Below are 22,757 nucleotides of genomic sequence, written 5' to 3' on the forward strand. Positions count from 1 at the left end.
TACCGAGATAAACATATGACGTAACAAATTTCAAAGGTTACATCTTCTCAACCCACAATATGATAGTCTTCCTTAACAGATGAGTACATGTAACATTGCTGGGAAGTTTTAACATTTATTTCTCTCCTATAGCTAGTAAATTTGTCTTCTCTAACACTTACGTACATGTAGTTGCCTTATGGTAGCAGCATCCACCAAGTGGGGGCAACACTAATAAATTTCAAGATGTATAGCTAACTACACTTTCTGTCACCTGCTTTTCAAACAATATTATTTGTATTCTTGTGTACAACAAAGTGTATTGATGACTATCTCTCTGTAGTGGTCTCATTCTGAATCCCAAATAAAGAGTCCAAGTTTTCAACCCTATTCTTGGTTCGTGCTTTTGGTATTCTTGGTAACTTTTGTTGCATCTCTGTGCGGAACTCTTGTAACTGTAGGACAAAGATGAAGAAAATTGTAAATGCGACATTCATGTGAAATTAATCACCAAACAATGTTCATAGTATGCCAAAGGTTTAATATGATATGGGCAAAACTTTTCATCATTTAATTGTAAGATAAGCACAGATATATCTCAGTGATTGACAAAGTTTACATACATTACTGACGCCTAGGATCTTGAATGAGAGGAAGGCAAGGCTTCCAACACCAACTACTGCATAGAACGTCCCCCATTTCAGTGCTCTCAGTCCAACTGAAACTCCACTCTCAATACCTGGACCCCCAGCCAGACCCTAGGAGAAACAACAGATTACAATTTAGTAATAACTCAGTGTAATAATCAACCATTTCTGGAGTCTCTGTATCAGTATAGCAGGTATAACCACCCTTCGGTGGAACACACCAGCTTTGCAGGCACGCGGCGTGGCAGCAGCTGGCTACATTACACTGATCGACTTTTTACCTGACCCTTGAACATCTAATTGTTCTAATTCTAGACATTGTTTAAAGCTATCTATTAAGACAATGCTCCTACTGTCAGTTTCTCTTAATACCTTGTTATTTATTTTATTACCATACATGTTTGTTTATTTGTTTGTTTGTGCACATACATAACATGTCCTATTGTTTCTTCTATGTTGAATATCTAACTACCAATAGAGTCACCTTATCAAACATGTCTGGGCTTTTCTTCTTAGTCATCCCCAGTGTGGTGCTGAAGCCTGCCAGCAAGCCTGTTCCCGCCACTGCAGCCAGGAACATTCCTCCTGAAAAGTTTATTTTTCCTTTCAGTGCAATCCAAATGCTATGATGTGATTATCACCCATGACACTTGGAAAAAAGGTGCGTGTGTTCTATTCGTGTGTTTTATTTCACTCTGTGTTGTTTGTATTATCTGTCAATACGTTACTACAACTTCACCTTGGATTCTTCAAGGTCTCTTCACCTAGCTTTTACAACATGATTTTGTCGTCTGCTCAAACCATGGCTTGAACCACTGCGGATTTAGGTAGACATTCTGACCATTATCTTCATTTATCATGCCCCGACACCAACCCCGACGATACATCATATGCCTTTGTGTCTAGTGTCATAAAAAATGTGACTCAAATTATTTGATTGATAACAGAAATCACCTTTAAACCTGGATAACTTGCCCTCCGCCCTCCCACTTTCATCTTTTTCCGCCATGATGGTTACAAGGAACTCTGGGATAGGTCAGTCTCGGAAACGCATGCGCAGTGTCGCCTACCGCACTGGCTCCTGGGAAGGCTGGTGATCAGAAGACTACAAACAGCGGTGGCAAAAAAAATACAGTTTGTAACAATATTTTCTCCGATTTCGAGTCCAAATACGACATAATTCCCTCCGTAATAGATTCTCGATATTACCGTGGAGGCTAATGTGAGGAAACACTGTGTCTGCGTGGCTTATGAGATCGTCCAGGGCTGATTTTATGCGACGGAGTCAGGTGTGGTTTTTCAGTCGGCAGGACAGGTGGTGGGGGAAGCACGCAAGAACAGGGCTACTCCGGCAGGTTCCGCCGCCACGGCTGCACTTAGGACGTCTTTAACACCTTCTCGAGCTTGCCTGGCCTGGGGTAACGCCACGGGGCTAGGCAGGCGACCACCGGTGTTTCGATGAGGGCATGAAAGGCCGTGACTACTGCGTCGTTCCGACCGTGGACCCTCCCGGCTCAGCGTCAGCCTCACCCCTCTCCCCCTCCTCCCCCGCCGCAGAACCCAAGAAGAAGATGCCGCAGAGAAAGTGGGAAGTCCATCCCGGCCGGAACAAGTTCCACTGTAACGGCCGGATCATGATGGCCAGACAGACCGGCATCTTCTACTTCACTGTGGCGCTCATTGTGGTCACCTGTGGACTGTTCTTCGGGTTTGAGTGAGTATTCACACCTGTGGTGACGTTTATGATACATAAATACATGTACTTCACCTGTATAATTTGGTATCAGTAACGTTACTTATTAGGTGTTGGGAGTGCTGTTGTATTGCATGCTGTTGCACTTTCCTTCAAATTATAAATTGTCTGGAAATCAATTTTAAAATTCTGTAATTCATAAATCTTTCAAGAAAGTACTAGTATACTCATCTGTTTTGGTTATTTGCGAAGTACATGTGTGTATCTTGTGTGTGTAAATTAATACAGTACTTGGTTTGTTCTCGATGCACAATGTGGAATTGTACACCAAGCTTGACAGCTGATGAAAATAAAGCAACACGAAAGCTTTCATTCCCCCATAGTTAATCAATATTCACTGACACAGAACATGTTTTCCTCACTTCATGCTGTTGTACGTTAATTCCAATTTTTTGCTGATTCATGATAGAGTAAGACATTTGTTTGTTCTTCTCCTAGTTACAGACAAGGAGGTTAAATACAAGTATAACCTCCTTGTTAGACAAGACATATTTGACAGTAGTATATTGCCAGATGATACGGAATTCCTAAGCAATTTAAAATCCTGCTCTGCACTTCGAGCATTGGATGCTGTTATACCCACTGGCCACAACTGTGTTGGGGGTTGGTTAAAGTCTCTTTGTTTGACAAGAACCACACCTTGAGTGCTACATTGTAAGGAACAGTCTGTGAGTTAAGATCCTACTAGAAAGTTGATTTAAACAATCCTTACACACTGGCTCTAATTAGGTATGCCAACAAGCTTGTGTTTCCAGTGTCACAGCCTTTAAATTTGCCCAGAATACAAATAATACCAGTAAGTCATTGCTCCCTCCTCAGGCTGCATTCTAACCTTTGACCCAGTGTCTATCAACTGACACGCGTGAGGATTTGTCATCCAGTTCCTCCTGGTCATTCTCCTTATCTCCTAAACTCCTACAAATGTTAGGTAATGTTGGCACTAAGACTAAGAGAATGAGAGTTTTATGTTGGCAATCGTCAATTCAAATATTTTCAATTTGAGTCAAAAGTAGTCTCTGACTGAGTCTGAGCCAAAAAAAGAAAGAAAGAGAATTTATGTGACAGTTCTCACTCACTGGCCAAGGTATTTAAAATCCTTTTGGATTACGTGACCTTCAATTTTTAATATGTTTGGAATGGGTGAAGTGCAATGCAAATTATGCCTTTAAATTTCTGGGCCTTGCAAGAAGGATATGTTCATGTATGTATAAACTTTAAAGTCACTCTTGACCCTGACGCTGGCAACAGTACTTTGATTTATGTTCCCATTTAATTCATGGCTTCTGTATAAGTGTGAAGTTGCTGGCATACAAGAATAAGTGATTGGGAGATTAGTAGATTTTGATGGAAACAACTGCAATTTAACAGAATTCCTGGCTATAGAACTATTCTGTGTAGAACTTGATTGTTCCCTCCCTCCCCATATAATTTTCATTCACACCTGCACAATAATGAACAGACAGGTTCACAAATGGATCGAAATGATGGCACAACCATTTGGGTAGTAGCCTTAATTAAGAAAGTGAGAAATGTACAGTACATGATGTAGACAAGTAATCTCATTTGTTACGTAATTTGTAGGCAGCTCTGTTACAGACATCTTACCAAATTAAGACAGATGATTGTTCTAATGTCATATTCGGTTGACATTTGGAGTGATACTTAGCAGTGTGTTAGCTTGTACTCTTGCTCTGTTGATAACCATCTTGTAGCAAGAAGAGACATAATTTCATTATGTTCACAAAAAAATCACAACAGCCTTTGGTACATACTACTGTAAAAATCTAAAGTGCTCTTGGACATAATCTGTGACTATAACCAAGCTAAGAACATTATCTTTTCAAAAATTAGTACTGTTCTCTCTTTTTTCAGTATGATAAGTAAATGTGCACAAACATTCGGGTAATTCTCAGTGAATGTGCTTTTTAACATGCAAAACTACAGTAAGATTGCAAGTGCATCTATTTGGGTCAAAGTAGAATTAGTTACTATCCTGTTGGAAGGAGCCATCCTTTCAAATTACAGTATAAAGATGCTCATAATTCTTACTTACTTACACTTATGTGAAACCCAATTGTTGACCTAGTTTTCGATATGTACACGTATAATGTTTGTGGGGTCACTTAAAGGTATTTGCCCCTAGGACATAACCTGTTTTTGACTCAAGTGAAAAAGACTGGGTCATAATCAATGTGTATGATAAAATACTTCCAATTTATAGCTGTTGATATTGCTGTGAAGATTACTTTTTTCAATTCTAAATCACATTCTACATCATCAGTATAAATGAGCTGTACATAGCTATTAGGGTAATACAGTGCTCAAAGTTACTCCCCTCTAAACTAGTTCCTGGACAATCACTGGTCTGGCTTGATTTTGGAAGGATTTATAGATATAAACTTGTACCTATGTATGCACTACACAGCTCCAATTGGTAGTGATTGGCATGGCCATTTTGCCACTGGTATGGGTTAGCCCTGGTATATAAACTGATTACCCAGAAACATGATAGTACCCAGGAGATGTATTGTAGAAGATTGCAGTGGAAGAATGGTAGGGGCAAATGAATGACATTAGGTTAAAGCATGATGGCATTAGTTGGACAGGACATGAAATAAACAATTACTGTACAATGTAGTTGTGACTACAAATATCCGAGTAAATGATACTATATGCTAGTTATATATTTGATATCCTTTTTAGTAGGATATTCATCATCATCAGTTGGGTAGTACTACATTTTATGTAGGATAATATTATCGGCTGCTCTTTTTCTGAAATCATACTAAACATTGAAGAAGCCATAAAATTTAATTGCATTAATTCTATTGTAATGTGACCATAGGGAGGGGGGTCTCTGATTGAAGTTAGGGCAGAGACTCAGAGGTATAAAATTTGGTATCTAATCGAGTATTACATTCAATGTGTATTGCGGAAGGCTTTGTTTTAAGCCTTTTATATCAAAGCAAGCCATGAAGGTGTATGATATCAGTAGATATGCTTGTCAATTCATGTCACAAGTTGCATATGTTACTACTCGTTTTCCAGGTCATATGCTTGATAACTTCCTGAATGCATGATCTGTTGCTTAATTGGATAGAGAAAAAATGCAATGTGTGAGACACGTAATACACAGTTACAGTTCATTATGATGCAGATAACCTAGAGGTGCTCTATGATAATTTGATGTCGAGAAAATCTGCTTCAGTATATGAAATATTACCCAGATACCTATCCAGGCTCATACATGTATCTGCTGACACGTTTTTTGATAGGTAAGAGAGAAGTTGACTGCTGATATTGTCAGTGTCCGATCACGTATCATCACACGATGTGAGATTCTGCGACCTCAATCTTTCTAATATGCAAAACTTGTCCCAGTTCTGGACTGATGAGTCCAATGAAGCATGACGAGGAAGTAATGCATGACAAATAACTGTTCCCTGCTCAGGCATGGCAGCAGGGACAAGCAGGATTTATTGCAGGTGGGGTACAGCTCAATTTGGTGATTGACCGCCTCCACATCCCCCATTACGAAAGCATGGAGGTGTGAACCTCCAGAACATATTAGCAGGCCAGTTGCGGGATGCCCCTATACGCATACTGCATACTGTTCAGCATTACTAGCTTCGATTAATGTTAAAGGTAATGGCAGGTGGCAAGTGCTGTAATAAATCTCTAAGAGTTAAATGTTTTGTACACTTGAGTTCTAGTTGCACTTTGGAGGCTAGAGCATAAAAATTCCAATGTCAGGAAGATTAAACATTATCACTATTATATTAGAGTACAAGAGGGAACTTTAAAGACATTAAGGGTTCGTCCAAATTTTCCAACAACTCTGGATATTTCAGTGATGGCATTACAAAGCTTTAAATTTGTAGAGGTTTCAAATGGATTTTAAACACATAAAGATTGCTAGATGCACTCTACACAGACCAAAATGGCCTCAGTCAAAATCATGAGGTCTGCTGGTATAGGTAGCTGAGAGGATGCAAAGGTAGCAAGTATATTTGCAGTCATGACCACCCCCCACCCATCCTACACACACATATACACATGTAATACCATACATATCTCTCCTAGACCTGTCCCCCTGAATATCATGCTCATCCTAGTGATGTATTATCTCCTAGACAGGCTGTTGAAAGCCATTTCCTACCCAGTATTATCTATCTCCTCAGGTCATGGCAAGAATATCGGTACACTAACATGAATACAAATAACAGATGTTTTCCCTCAAAGTCATTATAAAGTTGTCATGTATTCATTATTCATAGGAAGGCACACCTCTAAGCTAGACATGATTGCAACGTGTCGTTTAAAAGTACTGTTGTGTAGTAGGTAATTCCTCAAATCAGGAGGATCATTTACTAGTATGTGCTTGCGGCTTGCAAATGGTGTCTATACATTGTAAGAATACCTTATAGAACTAGACTAGAGGTGTAAAGACATGTATGAATACTGACACAGTGACAGGTCCAAATCTGGCCTCGTTTGACTAGAAACAAGATTCTTATTTCTAGAAGTATCGTCTGGCAGTGATGCTCAGAAATTTGCTTGTTAGAGGTAGAACTTGACCTTGTCCTAATCAACTATGGCTGTCACATTTCAAAGGCTTATATAACAAGACAACCTTTTGCCTTCCACGGGAAGGGAAAACCATGGGGGTACGCCTGCCAGAAAGCCTTTTAACTCTACTAGTAGACGTGTAGACAGTATAATCAGAGACTGAATGTCAGCTGTAGAAAATGTCAGACTTAATTTGGTCTGGTCCTTCATTATGGCATGGCTGTTGTATTTCAAAGCCCATGAAGGCAGCTGATATATGAGAACTTTTTGCTCTCTCAATGAAGAGTATGACATGTTTATACCATGAAACCTGGCACAAGCTCTAGATGTACAGGGAGTATAATTAAGGCTGAAGGTCAGCCGTAGAAATGTCTGACTTGATTCAGCCCAGCTCTGAATCCACAGCTGATGCCAGTAAGTGAACTTGACAGTGGTATCCTGAGGTCAAGACCTTCAGAAACTGTTGCTCATTTATGGAGGTCTGCATCCAAGGGCAAAGTGTTTTTCTAGTATTAGGCCTAGGGAAAAATGTTGTGTTTCCTGTTTCAGTCTTGAAAAAAATAGGGTCGGTAGGTAGCGATAATCTTTTTTTTTCCTTCTTTTTTTCTATTAGCTAGACTTTGGTATTCTCTAGTGAACGAACTTAATATTATGTAGTTTTTTAACAAAGTAAAACTTGCATGAGGACATTTATAAGTTATATTTTCAACATCAATGTTTGAAAATTGAGCGTTTTATCACTCAGGTGTCAGATAATGGAGATAGATTCTTTATTGACACAACAAGAAGTACAGGGACTTTTGTATGGTCTTCTACAACTAAAGATCTAACAAATTTAAATACATGTATGGATAACTTCATCCTACGTACAGCGTGAAAAATTCATGTCCCTTGCAGGATCCACAAAAAAAGGCTAGGGCCGGCAGTTTTTTTCTAGGGTCGGTCGGGAAACAGGCAACAGAACATTTTTTTCCTAGTCCTTACCCTGTCTCCAGCTCTGTCACCCAGCCTCTTGTGTTGTCAGGGTCAGTTGTGTTGTTATATGTGTAAATGGAAGGTTAGCCTGACAGTATTTTGAGTCAGAGCTAACCAAAATATACAAAGCACTTGTGTTGGCACACATGGTTACAGCTGTTACATGTAGTGGTACAGAATCTACAGATAACCAGACAGCTAGTCAAAAAACCACATGTCAAACAAAGGACATCGTCTCCTATCCTGTCTGCATTAAAATGTTAAACTTGATACTTAGTTCAGTAATTGTAGTACATGTTATTATCATAAGAGCAATAATGAACAGTTCCTGTTTCTTGTCCTGTTTTTCCCGTCCAGTTGTCCATACCTAGCGGTCAACCTGACCCCGGCCATACCGGTCATCGGCATCGTGCTGTTTGTGTTCACCATGTCCACCCTGCTGCGGACCAGCTTCAGCGACCCGGGGGTCATCCCTCGAGCCACGCCCGACGAGGCTGCAGACATCGAGAGACAAATTGGTCAGTTCTCTAACCTTGTTGTAAAGATACTACATATCTTAATGTTATAACTATGCTATTCTAGCTATTATCCATATCACATACATCATCTTTATTCTGAACCGTTTGCTAGATATCTTATCAACGATGCCATCTACTTGAATTAGGTACCATCCTTCATTATTAGCCTGGATGCCGTCCAAAATTTGTATATCACAGCTCCCATACTCGCTAACTACATGTAATTCTTTAGGGAGCGAGTGCTATGGGAGCTCGAGTATACAAATATTCTTAGGATGGCACCCAGGCTACTTTACAACAGACAGTGATGACAAAAAAGCAAGATGACAAAAAAGCAGACTGATCATCTGAATGTCCGTACAATTTTTATTCTAAGAAGCGACAGGCACAGAAAGATAATAATTCATGTATAAAGCAACATGATACCTTGTAGAATATAGATATGGAACAAAATAGATGGATAGTATAGAATGGCCAACATGGTTTTATTACATTATGGCAGATTTCTATATGGCACTTTTCGCTTGTAAAGAAGTGCCATCAAAAGGAATGGGGTTGACTAAGAAAAGCTTTTAGATGCATGCATGATGTACTATCAGCTCAAGTGCTCTTCCTTTGAACTGTAAAAGGGTTGCATCTATATCTACAGCCAGTGCTAATGTCTTTATGCAACCTTCGACTGCAAGCAGAGACGAAGAGGCAACATTGCTGGGCGCAAATTTTTTCGGCATATCTGCACTGGTGTAGGTAACATTGAAAATTACCTGCACCAGACAAATTTTACCTGAACCATTCAGACTTTGAGAAGTATGGGTCGTATTAAAAACTGTTCAGAAACTATTATCATTATGTATCTTTTAAACATCATACATATACATGTAGGTGTGTACAGCGCGCAGTGAATGCAGCAAAAAGAAATCTACATTACACCTACACTTGTATAGGAACCCAGTACCTGTCCCAGTACAGGTTACAGGGTTGGACAAGTCCCATTGCCCACTTGCCCAGGGCAAGTAAAAGCATTGTTCGGGCAAGTAAATATCCCCCAGTACTTGCCCGATTGGGCAAGTACAATTTTTGGATGCAAAGTATTAGCCCCTGCAGTATTTCAACCAAGTTTTAAACAATTTTGATAAATAAGCATCCAACATTATAAAATCATTCTGCTAGTAAAATGCAAAGAAATGTGTCATATTTTGGGCAAGTAAAAAGCTGGTTCGGGCAAGTGGAAATGACCATGTACTTGCCCGATAAGGCAAGTGGATTTTTGAAAACTTGTCCAACCCTGGGTTAGGTGCAGGTGAACATCAAAAATACCTGTGCAGCTCCAATTTTACCTGCACAAGTATTTTTAGCCCTACATTTTCACAGCCAGAGAAAAACAGCCTAAGGACATGACAAAATTCTCCCTTCCTAGAGATCTCTGTAACTTCCTGTTTTCCAATCACTCAGTACTACTTAATGTTGCTATGTTCTCCTTAAAGTAATAATGCCAGCTTCGTGCATACAGTAGAAGAGAGGCTTGGAGCTGTGAAATTGTGTGCTTGTGCAGTAAACATCTGTGCAGAGATTTGAAGAAAATCCCTTCTGTGGTACATGAATGATTACACTTAGATAAGATCCATGAATAAGTAGGTCACCCTGTCTGAAGATGTAAAATGCCTTTGGGGTATCTTTTCATCTGCTTTGATCATGTCTGGAAGTTCTAAACTCTGATATATCTTGGATCAAGTTAATGAAAGCTACAGGGCCACCTGTTAATAATTTTCAGTACATGTATTTTGTAGCATGCCAGTGCTTTGAAGATCTGAAACAGATGATCGTGTGTACTGTCAAGTACTGTGCATTTTGAAAGCCTCAATTGTTGTTTAACCCATCTCTATTCTAGTCCTGTACCATGTACTGCCTCTTGTCAAGAAAATCTAAATGGAACCCCTGTCTATCTCTAATAGTAATCGTGTCATATTAAACAAACTTGACTGTGGTAGTGAATATCAAATATGGCTATCTAAATTACCTTCCCGGAGAAGCCAGACAAGCAAAATTGCATGTTCTAAACTGCATACAGAGTACATTACACGTACAAATTTGAGCCCATATGGAAGGGAAGACACACTGATATTATACAACCAGTGTCAACCACAGTGCAGACTGGTAGAGGTATTGAATCCCTGAACTCTATACCCACACACCAGTCTGTGCCATTATATTGGTTGTCTCCTGCCAAGTCTGTGATGGATTTTCCAGACTGGCCCTGTGACAAGGGACTGAACATTTATTTCTTGGAGATGGATGCATATGGCTGGCACAGGTTATGCACATGTATGGTACAATGGCTGTATTTAGTATCATGTAGAAAGTGTTTAAACCTTGAAGCACAGAAATTTAAAAGGTATGATGTACATGTATATTTATGAGTAAAGCCCAGTCAAAACCTCTTTATTTGCACATGTATGGCTGTATATGTTTCAATACTGAATCACCTGTAATACAACTTAATGCATTATTCTGGAACCATCTGAATAAACTCTGAAGAAAATTTCCACTTGGCGAATACCAGAATCCATCATGTCTTCAATTTCAAAGGGCATCACCCTTGTGAAGTCAATGTTCGATGGCCCATTCATGTACAAGAGCCATCTATAAAAAGTGTACCATGCCTGGAGGAAAGCCATAAGTTAGTTAGAATGAGTTCAATGCCCCCACAGTACTCAGCTCATTCTGAGCAGGCACAGCCCTTCTCAGGTTTATAAGGAAAACATCATATATGTTACAGTCTGCCCACAGGCAACCCTGCCTGAATAATGATACTTTCAGCTCCAGTAATGGAGCCTTCCTGGAGTTGTACATAAAAATGATCTGTCAGCAGCTTAGTCTTGCATGGTAGGAGCTATCCAGATCATCCATGCAGCGGCTCGTATTTTGCTAACACAAAGGCCACACCAATTTAATTTGTTGGTTGTCGGATTTTTCAGAAAAAATATGAAGTGACAGGGCGAAAAAAAAATTTAAATAAAAGCAGGTCTAGGCATTCTATTATAGCCCCAAATGCTACTATAGGAGCCATGAAGTCAACACAAAAGGCTGGGTTGATATTTAAACAATGAATTTTGAACTTTGCATTGATAGATTGAAAAACTGCAACAACTAGGAAGAAAATAGCCTGAGTTCCAAACCCATAGCACACTGGACACAAAATATCTCAGTGAGCTTGAGATATTTTGTGTCCAGTGTGCTTTGGGTCTGGCATCCAGGCTAGGAAGAAAAGGACTTTCCACAACTGATGGGGGCAAAATATGAGCATTTTTTTGTGTTGATTTTTTTTTTGCAAATCAGAAAAAAATGTAGAGGCGAATCAGAGAACCAACAAATTGAATTGGTGTGGCCTAACAGCATATTAGTCAGCAAAGAGAGACTAAGTCGCTTCATAAAATATATTTACCATTTATAGGTGTTTATTGCTTGACTGTGGAATGATGCCATGTTGTTCATTTGAAGCAGTGAAATGTTGAGTTGTTGTGTTACTATGTGTGATGATATGTAAGTAAAGCTAATACTATTAGGTGAATGTGATATCAGTGGTGTGTGGATATGCATGGAACACCTTCACAATGCTGGGATAAGCCCAGTAAAGCTTTAACTGTTGCTCTCAGATGGAACATGTAATTTTCAGCATCACGGCAATTTGCCACTCACTGTGCTACAAATGTGCTTCAAGAATGACCCACCCGCTGCTTTTTAAGCCCTACCCTAGTTCAACTCGTGTTTGAGTAGAATGTCTACAGCACCCTGGCTATCCCTAGTGTACCATCATCCCTATTTTGGTTGTCCATGTGAGATTGGATGGATGTTCACTATAGGTACTTTAGGCATTTTAGTGGACCTAAATTACGCAAGGTGAAAACGCCCATTTGCAATCTAATTTAAGGCAATTATCCTGCAGCAACCAACATGTCAAACATTATTTATGAATTTCATAAAAAATGTCTGACGTTATAACCCTTTGGCGTAACACACCAGCTTTCACGGGCACGCGGCACAGTGGCAGCTGGCTACATGACACTGAGCTACCTGATACATGTACACACCTAAACCTTGATCATCTAGACATTGTTTAAAGCTATCTAATGATAATGCCCCCACTGTACTTGGTGACAGCAAGTTCCACTCTGCAATAGCTCTAGGAAAGAATGAGTTTTGACCATATATACTAATGATATTTTTTGTCTGGATATCTCACAGAGGTACCAAACGGACAGCCCTCTCCGTCCTACAGACCCCCGCCCAGGCAGAAGGAGGTTGTGGTGAACGGACAGACCATCAAGCTCAAGTACTGCTTCACCTGTAAAATATTCCGCCCACCCCGGGCCTCCCACTGCTCCATCTGTGACAACTGTGTGGGTAAGTGTGCATGGCAGGATTTTCTGTGCTGTATAACCTCAGGAGCAGGTTTATGACTTGATGTGGGGTTTTGAAGTAATCTGGAGAAGGGGGCTGAGTCCTAGAAAAAAAAAGTTGTGTTTCCAGACCGACCCTAGAAAAATCTGCCGGCCCTAGCCTTTTTTGTGGACCCCTGCAAAGGACATAAGTTTTCGAGCTGATCAACCTTTTCTAGCTCCATGATCTGACACCTGAGTAATGAAACGTTGTACAATCGGTTTTCCAACATTGACATTGAAAATGAAAGAGTCCTCATGAAAGTTTTACTTTCTTAAACTGTATTGTATTAGTAATATCACTAGAGATTGCCAAAGTCTAAAAAAAAGAAAGAAAAAAGATACTACATGCACCTACCTAATTTTTTTCAGAACTGAAACAGGAAACACAACATTTTTTCCCTAGGCCCTATAACCTCAGGGCCAGGTTTATGACTTGATGTGGGATGTTGCAGTAATCTGGAGAGAGGGGGCTAACCTCCTCTGATGATTACTGATCTGTGGCAGTTGGGTATTGGGACTTGCTTTGGGCAGATTGCACGTCAAACGCCGTACCGCTGAGGCCGAAAATTTATTGCAAACTTGTTATTGTATAAATAAAAGAACACTGCTCTTAGCCATGCTATGATATGCTATGCTATGATGCTGTTTGGGTGAAATCACACATCTCTTTGCTAGATTTCTAGAGTTGTACGAACTTCAAGGCACTAATTTTATGTCACAGAAAGTGTCTGATTGTCTTATTTCAGCATCTGTAGTGTTGGGTAAAATCACAGATATTTTTGCTTAGATTTCTAGAGTTGTACGAAGGTAATGTTCAGACCAGGTTTAACTAAGACCTTATGTAAGCACCTACATGTCTCCTTTTCTTCATAATGTGTGGGTTGATTTGAGACTGGTCTCATGCGGTGTGCTCATTAGCCTCCTTTTGTGAACATGAAAAGAAATGTGTGGGCTGAAGATTAGTGGCATTTAATACTGTAAAATTTAATATATTTACTTTTGCGGTAGTCTCATATTTCAGTTAAAGAGATTTTAGTTTAAAGTTAAGGAGATTTAAAGAGATTTTAAGAAAGAAGATTATGTCAGTGTTTGAAGTTTGCAGTTGAAACAATTAGAAGTTCATACATGTAGCACAAATTTACAGTGTAATTATTTTGCAAAAAATTAACTTTCCTGCAAACATTGGTTTACAAGATTTACAGTACACAATAGGCATCATCTGCGTTTTCACAAAAGTAAGATCACTCTTATTAAGAATTCTACTCCAGCCATTCAGAGAGTGGTGCACACACAGGAAATGGTTTTCTTTCTCTTCCCATTTCAGAGCGATTCGACCACCACTGTCCGTGGGTGGGAAACTGCGTCGGCAAGCGGAATTACCGCTACTTCTACATGTTCATCCTCTCACTGGCGCTACTGTGCGTGTTCCTGTTCGCCTGTGTCATCACCCACATCATCATGCGTGAGTGGAAATTCGCTTAACCCGGGGAGATTATCCCTTAGATTAACCTCCGGCAGGCTGGCTTAAGTTCTAATGTCAAATCTCCCATTGGCTGTGTGCCTGACATCAAGCTTTTAGCAAGTTTGATTTTCACGATCGAAAAATGTCCAATTTTAAGTATAGATTCTGGAATAGCCATACATATGTAACCTGTGTTAATGACTCCAGAAAGAAAAGGAATTATTATGGTCAATGTTAATGTCATCAATTTGGTTGGATTGAACTGTAAAAAAGAAAACAGTGCTCTACAAACTAAGGTGTTCTTTTTCCCACAGGTTCCCAGAAGGCTAATTTCCTGAAGGCAATGCAGCAATCCCCAGCTAGATATCCTTTCACTGTGCTTTCATGTGTGAATGTAACAGTTGTAAATTCAGAGGGTGACCATTTCTTTATAAAGTGTATCACGTCAGCAGAATGTACTGTTCCTGCACACAACCTTTAATGTGTTTAAGGCCGTATTTGCATACTTAAGGATGACATTCTGTCTATAGTTTTCAAATGTTGTGCCAGAAAAGATTATCGTCTGCAACGGACAAAATTCTGATGCAACGTTGATCAAAGATTCAAACATCCAAAGAAAACTCTTCATTGTTTGATTCCTTGACTCCCTGCACTGTTCTGGAGGCTGTGGTGTGTTTTTTCTCTGTTTGGTCCATCCTGGGGCTGGCTGGCTTCCACACCTACTTAACTACATCCAACCAGACTACTAATGAAGATGTGAGTATCAACAGAAAAGACATAAAAAAGATGAGATATTTCATCTGCAATTTACTAGTAATTTTTTAGAAAGAAGACACAATCTTTTTAACGAGAGACGATTTAAACACAGATTAGCTGTGTTTTTGGCATGTCAATAAAATAATGATGAAAAAATCTTTTTTAATAGTATTAGTCCAGCAGCTCTTGTAATACTTTGTGAACTCATTATCTCTTTGTTTCCCATTTCAGATAAAAGGCTCCTGGTCCTCAAAAAGAGGACGAGATAATTATAATCCTTACAGCCAAGGAGGGATTGTGAAAAATTGTTTTGCTGTCCTGTGTGGTCCCACCACACCAAGGTAGGAGCACCACAGACACTTTATATAGGTCCATTATGTACAACAGAGTCTCTGAATGGCACAGAAGTCACATTCAATTTGTTGTTTGGAAAATTAGACATTAAAAGAACCAATACTCGGGGTATTCCAGGGAAATAAAACGGAATTGTCATGTTGTTTGGATTTCCCTACTCAATGGCTAGAGTTAACCTGCGTGTCAATTGTATTAGTCTGCTCTACTCTTATGTTGATCATGGTAACTACATTACTGTACACAACTGTATTCCCTTCTACATGTAAGCAGTGTTCTAGCTGCTGCTGTATTATTTTTCCAAATGTATATATAATCCTCCATGAGAATCCTTATGCTTCAGCATATTTATATCAATTTATTTACAAACTCAAGGTAAACGGAAGATAATTACAAGGTAATAAACAGAATGTAAAAATTTTTATTTTATAGATATATGGTGTTCATTACTAAGGGGTTTGACTTTTATAAATGCAGTGGCGAATGTACTGGTAGGTTTTGTGACTTCAGTAGAAATGGATTAATTCCTCAAGCTAACCCACATTTAGCACATTGCAGTAGTCCCTCTGTAAAGCACTGACTCAGTACACTGCTGACTAGAGCGATATGTGCTGGAAAGGTATAAAAGTGAGAATTTCCTGAACTTGTGCCATTTAGCCTCAGTCTGTACACTTGAAGAAGCCCATAGGGCGAAACAGGTAGAATAAAAGTTCCAAACGGGAACTATGCAGCTCCAGTCTTGTCTTACTGAGGGGTGACTGCCATGTACATGTACTACAACTGTAGATGTTGGGTAGCTTGAGGAATGCATTCAGTCTACTATTTATTATTTGAAAATATTTGACATATTAACCCTTGTGTGTAATTGTGTAGCCTGCTGGACAGACGAGGGCTGGTGGAGCCTGACCCCACCCCTCAGCAGTACACCATGCAGATGAACGGCACAGGTGTCAGACTGGGGAACTACGGAGCCATCCCCACCCAGACCACTACTGTACAGCCCCCAGCACAGCCTCAGCAGGTACGCTCAGGTCATGGACATACTCGTATCTCTCACCGGGGATTCCCTCGTAGGGAATATACCAGGGATATTGAGGGCACTAAATAGCTTCTGCAATGACCTGCACTACTCTGGGATAGCACTTGTGGTGCTTCCAGCATATCTATGTAAAATGTCCTTCCTGTTGTGAATATTCCTGTGCAGTTGTTTACTTGTACCTAGTCTGCACTTCCTAAATTCTCTTTCCAAATGGCAGATCTACAGGAGAGTAATAATAATATAATCGTAGTAGTAATAATATCATAATTATATGATAGGTAGAATTCGTCTGCATCCTTGAAGTTGTAACAACGTGTAATACAACCATAATTTATTGTTGCTGACTAAAGAATAGTGTTGAAACTAAGACATAGATGATGCTTGTAACAAACAATTTACAATCTGAAGTACAAAATGTAATTGACTAAGACTGCAAAAATTCTAGATAAAGATCTGCATGGAATAATCTAGAACTTATTTTAAAAAAAACACACAATCTCTGGAGCCGAAAAGGTAGAACTGAGGTAGTTAACGTACGTAACCTGTTTGTTTCACCAGGAGACTTCTGAACCAAGTCCAAATGAAGAAATACCCTCCAGTTGATCCCAAGTCCATGTATGTGCCTACTTTGTTTGGCTGAAAGGGGAAACATCTCAAAAGTTCATGTTCTCATCCTTTTACATAGAAAAAAATATATTAACCCTGGCAAAATCTTTCTGATTTGGCTTCCAGGGGGAAGAAGGGGACCAGACGGAAAGTCGAATTTGGTTTACAGAAGACATGAAAGAGAAGGCTTGAGCACTTTTGAGATGTTCCCCTGAGTGGTAAGAGCAGGACTGTAAATGAAACCCCTGTCCACCTCCAGTCTCCAGCCCTCCTGCTGTGGGAGATTTGTTCTTGACTCATTTTCTGTCCTGTCTGCTGCTACTGTTTTTACTTACCCATACTTTTGCAGCTAACCCCTGTGGCAACATTGTCAACATTCACTCTATATCTCCAGCAACACTACTTTACAGAACCCTCAAAAATCAGAGACAACATCTAGTTGTCAGCTGTACAACTCATTGTGGCATTAAGGGATGTAAGCATCACAAGGAAAGTGTTATTCAAGCAACTGGATAGTTTTGAAAACTGTCAAGTGCATGCTACATGCACTTGAAACGTCTGACAGTTTTCAAAATCTATCCAGTTGCTTGAGTACCAATTTCCATGTGTATCTCATTACCTGGATGTCTAACCTTCATTGATGTATCTAAGCATCATTTTATGTTTTGCTGTAAAAAAGGTAGATTTGAATTTTACACCCCTGTATTTTGTCACCAGTGTTGAGCTTGTTTTGTTTTCCCCTCTCAGGATCTGGACGACAATCACCAAAAAACCGCCAGTAAGACTACAGAATCACCCGAGACAGCCAAGAGCAACAATACCACGGACAGCGGATACAGTGGTTACCAGGGTAACACGGCTACCACGCCCAACGAAACCGCCTCCACGCCCGGCGCCCTTCCACCGATCAACGGTGCCGAGTCTGTGGCGTCCATCGTGTCCAGTCCTGCCGTTTTACCAACCCTCGCCCCGCCGCCAGCCGGCGCTAACCCGCCCGTTACGCCAGTACAGAGTACCTCGCCGCCGCCACGGTCTGTCTCCGAGGGGGACGCTCTCGGAGACGACTACAACAAGGGGATGTCCAACTTTGGGTCTATTTGATTGCACTTGATTGTCAAAATTGTACATAGTCTAGGGAAATGACTGTAAGAATAATTGATGTAATATTGTTTCCTTGTGTCCATCCTGACAGAGGGAAATCCTTGATGTTTATGTAATACATAAGGACAAGTTTTTACTAATAGCAAAGTAGGCAGAAATGGCGTGGTCTCTTTCTATTAAGTTGTAACAAACGTTAACAGTAGTGATTGCACAAAGGTGCATATAGAACTGTGATATTTCATCAACAAAGATAGTGGCTGTAGGAAAAGTGTCAGATTGTGTCAAATGTGCGCATTTGATGTAAAGCCCTCTGGCATCTACTTTTCATCAAGCTCTTTTTTACAGTTTTATTGAAGACACTAGAATCATAGAGATGTAAGGTATATACAGCTGTATGTTCTGGAAGTGGAAAAATCAACTGTGCATATACAATTCTTTTTGAGTACAGGGAAAACTGTAGTTGTGTGTGTATTGAGAAGGGTTTCATTAAAAACCACAGATCTGAAATTTTTATGTTTGCTTTCAAAAGGGCTTCAAATGGCACAGAACTAAGCGCAAGAGAAAATGTTTGTGTGCGTTTGTGCTAAATCTAAAGACAGCTGTACACTTAGCGATTGAACTGTGAGTACCACGAGACTGTTGTTTGTTGTCATCTTCAACAAATCCATTAAATGTACTTGGAGTGATTGTAGATAAGTCATTATTGTACTGTTCTTGTCCAGAGGACCATGTCTATAAGCTGATATTTCTCAGGAATCCTTTTGGTTGTGGTTTTATCTCTTCCTTTTTTTTTTACGTTTAAAGTTTAAAGACCAATATGTTAACATTATGGTTGCTTCAGAAGGACGGTGGCACTTGTGATGTAAATATTGAATCTACACCCTTCTTCTGTTGTGTAATGTGCTAAGAGAGGGCAATTGTTTTTTCTGATACGTAGTACTTTGCTGGCTCATTGACAACACTTAGCAAACTTACCGACTTGAGCTTTCTGCTTGTGACAAAAAGGACATCGTAGAAATGGTATGACAGTTGTGCTTGGTAAAGAAAAAGGGATAGGGCCTTTCGGAACTTCTTTTCATGTTGAGAAAATCTTGAAACAAGGCGAGGGCATCACTGAACTCACTGCCATAACATTAGCAATCTTTTCTTTTTCAATAGTTACCTAACATCATACTGCACTGCATCTAAAACCCTAGGACTTCACCGAGGGTCAATGTTTATAAATTCCGAGGAAGGACTGTTCCAAATCACATCGGAATCATGCAGTTTGTACAGAAATAACCAGGATGTACAGAAATGATAAAAAATGTGTACAATAAGGATTTAACATTGATAGGTGTATAATGTGTAAAGTCTGTTGTGTCACCATATTTGTAATTGCCTTAATGGGATATAGATATTAACCAGAAGTAATTTATACAGGATACTCATCTTTCAAGTTCTAGTTGAAAGGTATAATATTGCCGGAATGAAAGTGTCATAAATTTACAGGTGTGCAATTACAGATGTGGGGGTGAAGTTTGGTAATGCAGATATTAGCGGAAATGTGCACTTCCCAAAGAAATTGGCTCACCCCCCACCCCCCACCCCCTCATTTTAGTATTGTTTGAAAATTTGATGTAGTACAGATATGCATGCCATACATGAGGACAGTTTTATACGTGTTTGGTGTAAGAATTTATGTATTTCGTATGACTAGGCTATTATTCTAGAAATTCCAAGTCTAACACCAGAAAAACAAGAAGAACACAAGGCATACTGGACCCATGAACAGATGCCATGTCGATATTTTGTCCAGATTTGCGATTGTTTTGACCCCCGTTTAAAAGATTTACCATTGCTTGGTATTGAGGGGAAAAATTGGAAATGCACTCTTCCAGTATGTGATTTGGGAGAGTAGTTAGAGCTTTTTTGTAAGCTTGAAGTTTTCCCCAACCACATGTTTTATAATGGCCCCATTGTACTCCGTACTATTGATAAAGCTTTGCCATGACTGTACTTGCTACAACTTCAAGTTCACCACCAGAAGCACTATTTTCAAAAATCCAAAGCAAGCTTTTTCATTCTACCATCTATGTAGAGATAATATGTAGCAAAATGCTCATGTTGTTGCTGCAACGTTTTACTTTTTTGCCATGGTAGCTTACCGCCGAGTTGTCTGACTAACTTGTGCCTTTTGCCAAATTGTGTAAATAAAAACCACCCAGATACTATGTATAAAACCTTATTGGCAAAAAAAAAATCAAAGTTTAAGATGGGCACATTCTGTTGTGATAGAAGACGGCATGTGTATGTGAACTGTTGTCTATATCGGCTGCTCAGTTGTAAAGACCCCAGTCAGAGAATATGTAACAATGGTAAATGATAAGTGGAAAATATCAGGAGCATAGAAACGTACTTATTCTGGCATGTGAACGTGCGGACACAGGATTGTGTGTTGAAAACGTGAATGTATGCTCCAAACTAGTAGCGACTGGCTTTTCAGAATCAGTAGTGTTACATCCCTTATTTTCTACAGCTGTAGCATTATGGTTTGTATTGTTTATAAATGTAAATGTTGTATGCAGCATTTCTTTCGTTTTGATTTATTGATGTAAATCTGTGAAAATAAACTGGAGCTTCATGCAGGCTTTAACTGAGAGTGTTTTGTTATGACCATCAAGAGGGGAGATCGTAACATTTATCATAGTGGTAGGGCCAGTTTTACTGACTACCTACCTTGACAGAAAAAACACCTAGGGGGACACATGAAATGGACTTAATTGCTCAAGTTGATTTCATATCTCTTCCTCCAATGCCCTTCACTTCAGCTAGATATTTCACGAAATTTCTGGCCCCTTACCGCCCGAAGGTTACCGCCCCCTTGGGGCGGAGGTCATTAACCCCAACACTATCTGCCCCCTACCCAAAGTAGAATTACCCTACGCAAATGCGCACCTGTTGTCCAGAAGTTAAGTGTCCCGGTTTCTGTGTCAGTGTCCCAGGACTGAATGTCTAGCTAGTACCTACTGTACCTGTGTAGCGGGTTCTACCAATGACTGGAGGGCCAGGAGGAGTACGTGTGAGAGGCTAGCCTCCTTCGCAGGCTTTTGGGGCGGCGGCGTTAATTTTCTTTTTCGGGGAGCGACGCGGCTTATGCCGCGAAGGGAAGGTTTTGCCGCCGAGGGAGTTTTTTCGGGGAGAGAGTTTTTCACCGCCCAACTAGACGTTGTCTACCTGCACTTTTCCTCTCACCACGGTGCCCACATAGCAGTTGTTCTCTAGTGGTACATTGAGCATACTGGACATAATGAGCATACTAGACATTTCTGATATCCTGTCTCTCCTACTGGTCTTTCTGCAGAGTACGTAATTGAAACCAACACCGTAAAAATTACGCTAATCGCCACATTGCCCCAGAAGTGTTACACAAGGTCTCGGCCAGGAGCACGGCTTAGTCAGGCTATAAGCTGAGCCAGCAGTTGTACCCTGGATGCCAGACTAGTATCGGCCCGCGAAGGGTACAGCAGTTGCGCAGAGATACCGGCAGTTTATGGTGATGTGGTTACAAGGCAACCTGTTCTTCATGGAGACATCCCAGAGAGACATCCTGTAGCCTAGTGTGATCTCCAAGGTCAAGAGCAACCGTGACTCATCCGTATCTACCAGACCTTGACCAGAGTCAAGGACATATAAATGTCCTTGACCGGACACATACCAACTTTAAAGTCACTCTATGTAGTTTTTTGACAATACAAAAAGTATATTTCTTATTCTTTTCTTTACATAGTACATTGGCTTAACCCATTAGTATTCCAAAATTATACTCCACAGCAAAAAATACAACATCCTTGCTCCTTAGAAGCTTAGAAAACTGTGAATGATCTTCTATTCAACCTCTGGCCAAACCACACATATGGTATTGTCCACTCCCAGTGGTTTGACCTACATCCCAGTGGGGTGTCAGTTGATAGCTTACCAGTTTCTGAAATACCTAATCGTTTACCAGATTTTTTATCTCTTTTGAGGGGATAATGACCACAGTTTATTCATGCCCAACAAAATACTCTAAGTTGATGATTATATTCCACCTCATGTGAAAGATATGAGTTTTTTCTAAGGAGGGTATATCTTGTGACATCTGCCCCTGTCTATCAAGCCTGGCATGCCCGGGCCAATTAGCCACCCTAGGGGGCAACCCCTGTCTGTTGTTGTTGTTGTCCTCAGAGCAAACCGGTGGCACCGGGAACTGAAGAAGGGCTGTTTGAACGGACAAAATATACGAAAAAAATGTGAAATAATGACACAAATGTGTTGAAAAGTGATAGTAACTGCTAATAACACCGAAATTTAGTATAATTAGAATATTTCAATTTTTTGCGCAAAAAACTACATAGAGTGCCTTTAATACAACATCAATTCAGGGATAGGCTGCGGATAGGGTCGTCTGATGCACCGGTTACCTACTCTTCAAGCAGAGGTTTGGGTTTGGGCTTATTTGGCGTACGCGTATTTTACCAAAACTTAGCTTTTTTTTATCGCCAAAAATAAGCCAAAACCCAAATCTCTGCTTAGTGAGTACC

General features: G+C 40.1%; 2 protein-coding genes across 4 annotated transcripts; one reads left to right on the forward strand and one right to left on the reverse strand.

Moving 5' to 3' along the window:
- Positions 1 to 62: 62 nt before the first annotated feature.
- Positions 63 to 1,683, reverse strand: LOC109469390 (transmembrane protein 242-like). The gene is made up of 4 exons (XM_019767893.1): positions 1,581 to 1,683; positions 1,111 to 1,211; positions 603 to 737; positions 63 to 434 (listed from the first exon to the last, which is right to left on the reverse strand). Exons 1-4 carry the CDS (start codon positions 1,633 to 1,635, stop codon positions 309 to 311), a joined length of 417 nt encoding a protein of 138 aa, XP_019623452.1. The 5' UTR covers positions 1,636 to 1,683; the 3' UTR covers positions 63 to 308.
- An 18-nt stretch (positions 1,684 to 1,701) lies between these two features.
- LOC109469389 (probable palmitoyltransferase ZDHHC14) lies at positions 1,702 to 20,830 on the forward strand. Of its 3 annotated transcripts, none has more exons than XM_019767891.1 (10): positions 1,702 to 2,340; positions 8,281 to 8,441; positions 12,684 to 12,842; positions 14,205 to 14,342; positions 14,657 to 14,705; positions 14,996 to 15,098; positions 15,330 to 15,439; positions 16,323 to 16,470; positions 17,221 to 17,312; positions 17,842 to 17,943. In XM_019767891.1, the coding sequence occupies exons 1-9, from the start codon at positions 2,093 to 2,095 to the stop codon at positions 17,284 to 17,286; spliced, it is 1,182 nt and encodes a 393-aa protein (XP_019623450.1). In that variant the 5' UTR covers positions 1,702 to 2,092; the 3' UTR covers positions 17,287 to 17,312; positions 17,842 to 17,943. The 3 variants fall into 3 exon arrangements, with proteins under 3 accessions (XP_019623450.1, XP_019623449.1, XP_019623451.1); XM_019767892.1 differs by lacking the exon at positions 17,221 to 17,312 and adding an exon at positions 17,047 to 17,103 and having other exon boundaries at positions 1,703 to 2,340; positions 17,842 to 20,830; XM_019767890.1 differs by lacking the exon at positions 17,221 to 17,312 and having other exon boundaries at positions 17,842 to 20,830.
- The last annotated feature ends 1,927 nt before the right edge of the window (positions 20,831 to 22,757 follow it).

This window comes from Branchiostoma belcheri, unplaced genomic scaffold (genome assembly GCF_001625305.1).
Source record: "Branchiostoma belcheri isolate BF01 breed outbred unplaced genomic scaffold, Haploidv18h27 scaffold201, whole genome shotgun sequence".
Taxonomy (NCBI): Eukaryota; Metazoa; Chordata; class Leptocardii; order Amphioxiformes; family Branchiostomatidae; genus Branchiostoma; species Branchiostoma belcheri.

Bases quoted from the DNA above. Each gene is read 5' to 3' on its own strand.
- LOC109469390 (XM_019767893.1), bottom strand. From the start codon at position 1,635: ATGGCGGAAAAAGATGAAAGTGGGAGGGCGGAGGGCAAGTTATCCAGG. The intron at 738-1,110 runs GTGACTCTATTG...TGTTTCTCCTAG, and splicing joins GCCCAGACATGTTTGATAAG to GGTCTGGCTGGGGGTCCAGG. The intron at 435-602 runs GTATGTAAACTT...TTTGTCCTACAG, and splicing joins AGATCCTAGGCGTCAGTAAT to TTACAAGAGTTCCGCACAGA.
- LOC109469389 (XM_019767890.1), top strand. From the start codon at position 2,093: ATGAAAGGCCGTGACTACTGCGTCGTTCCGACCGTGGACCCTCCCGGC. The intron at 2,341-8,280 runs GTGAGTATTCAC...TTTCCCGTCCAG, and splicing joins GGACTGTTCTTCGGGTTTGA to TTGTCCATACCTAGCGGTCA. The intron at 14,706-14,995 runs ATATCCTTTCAC...GACTCCCTGCAC, and splicing joins ATGCAGCAATCCCCAGCTAG to TGTTCTGGAGGCTGTGGTGT.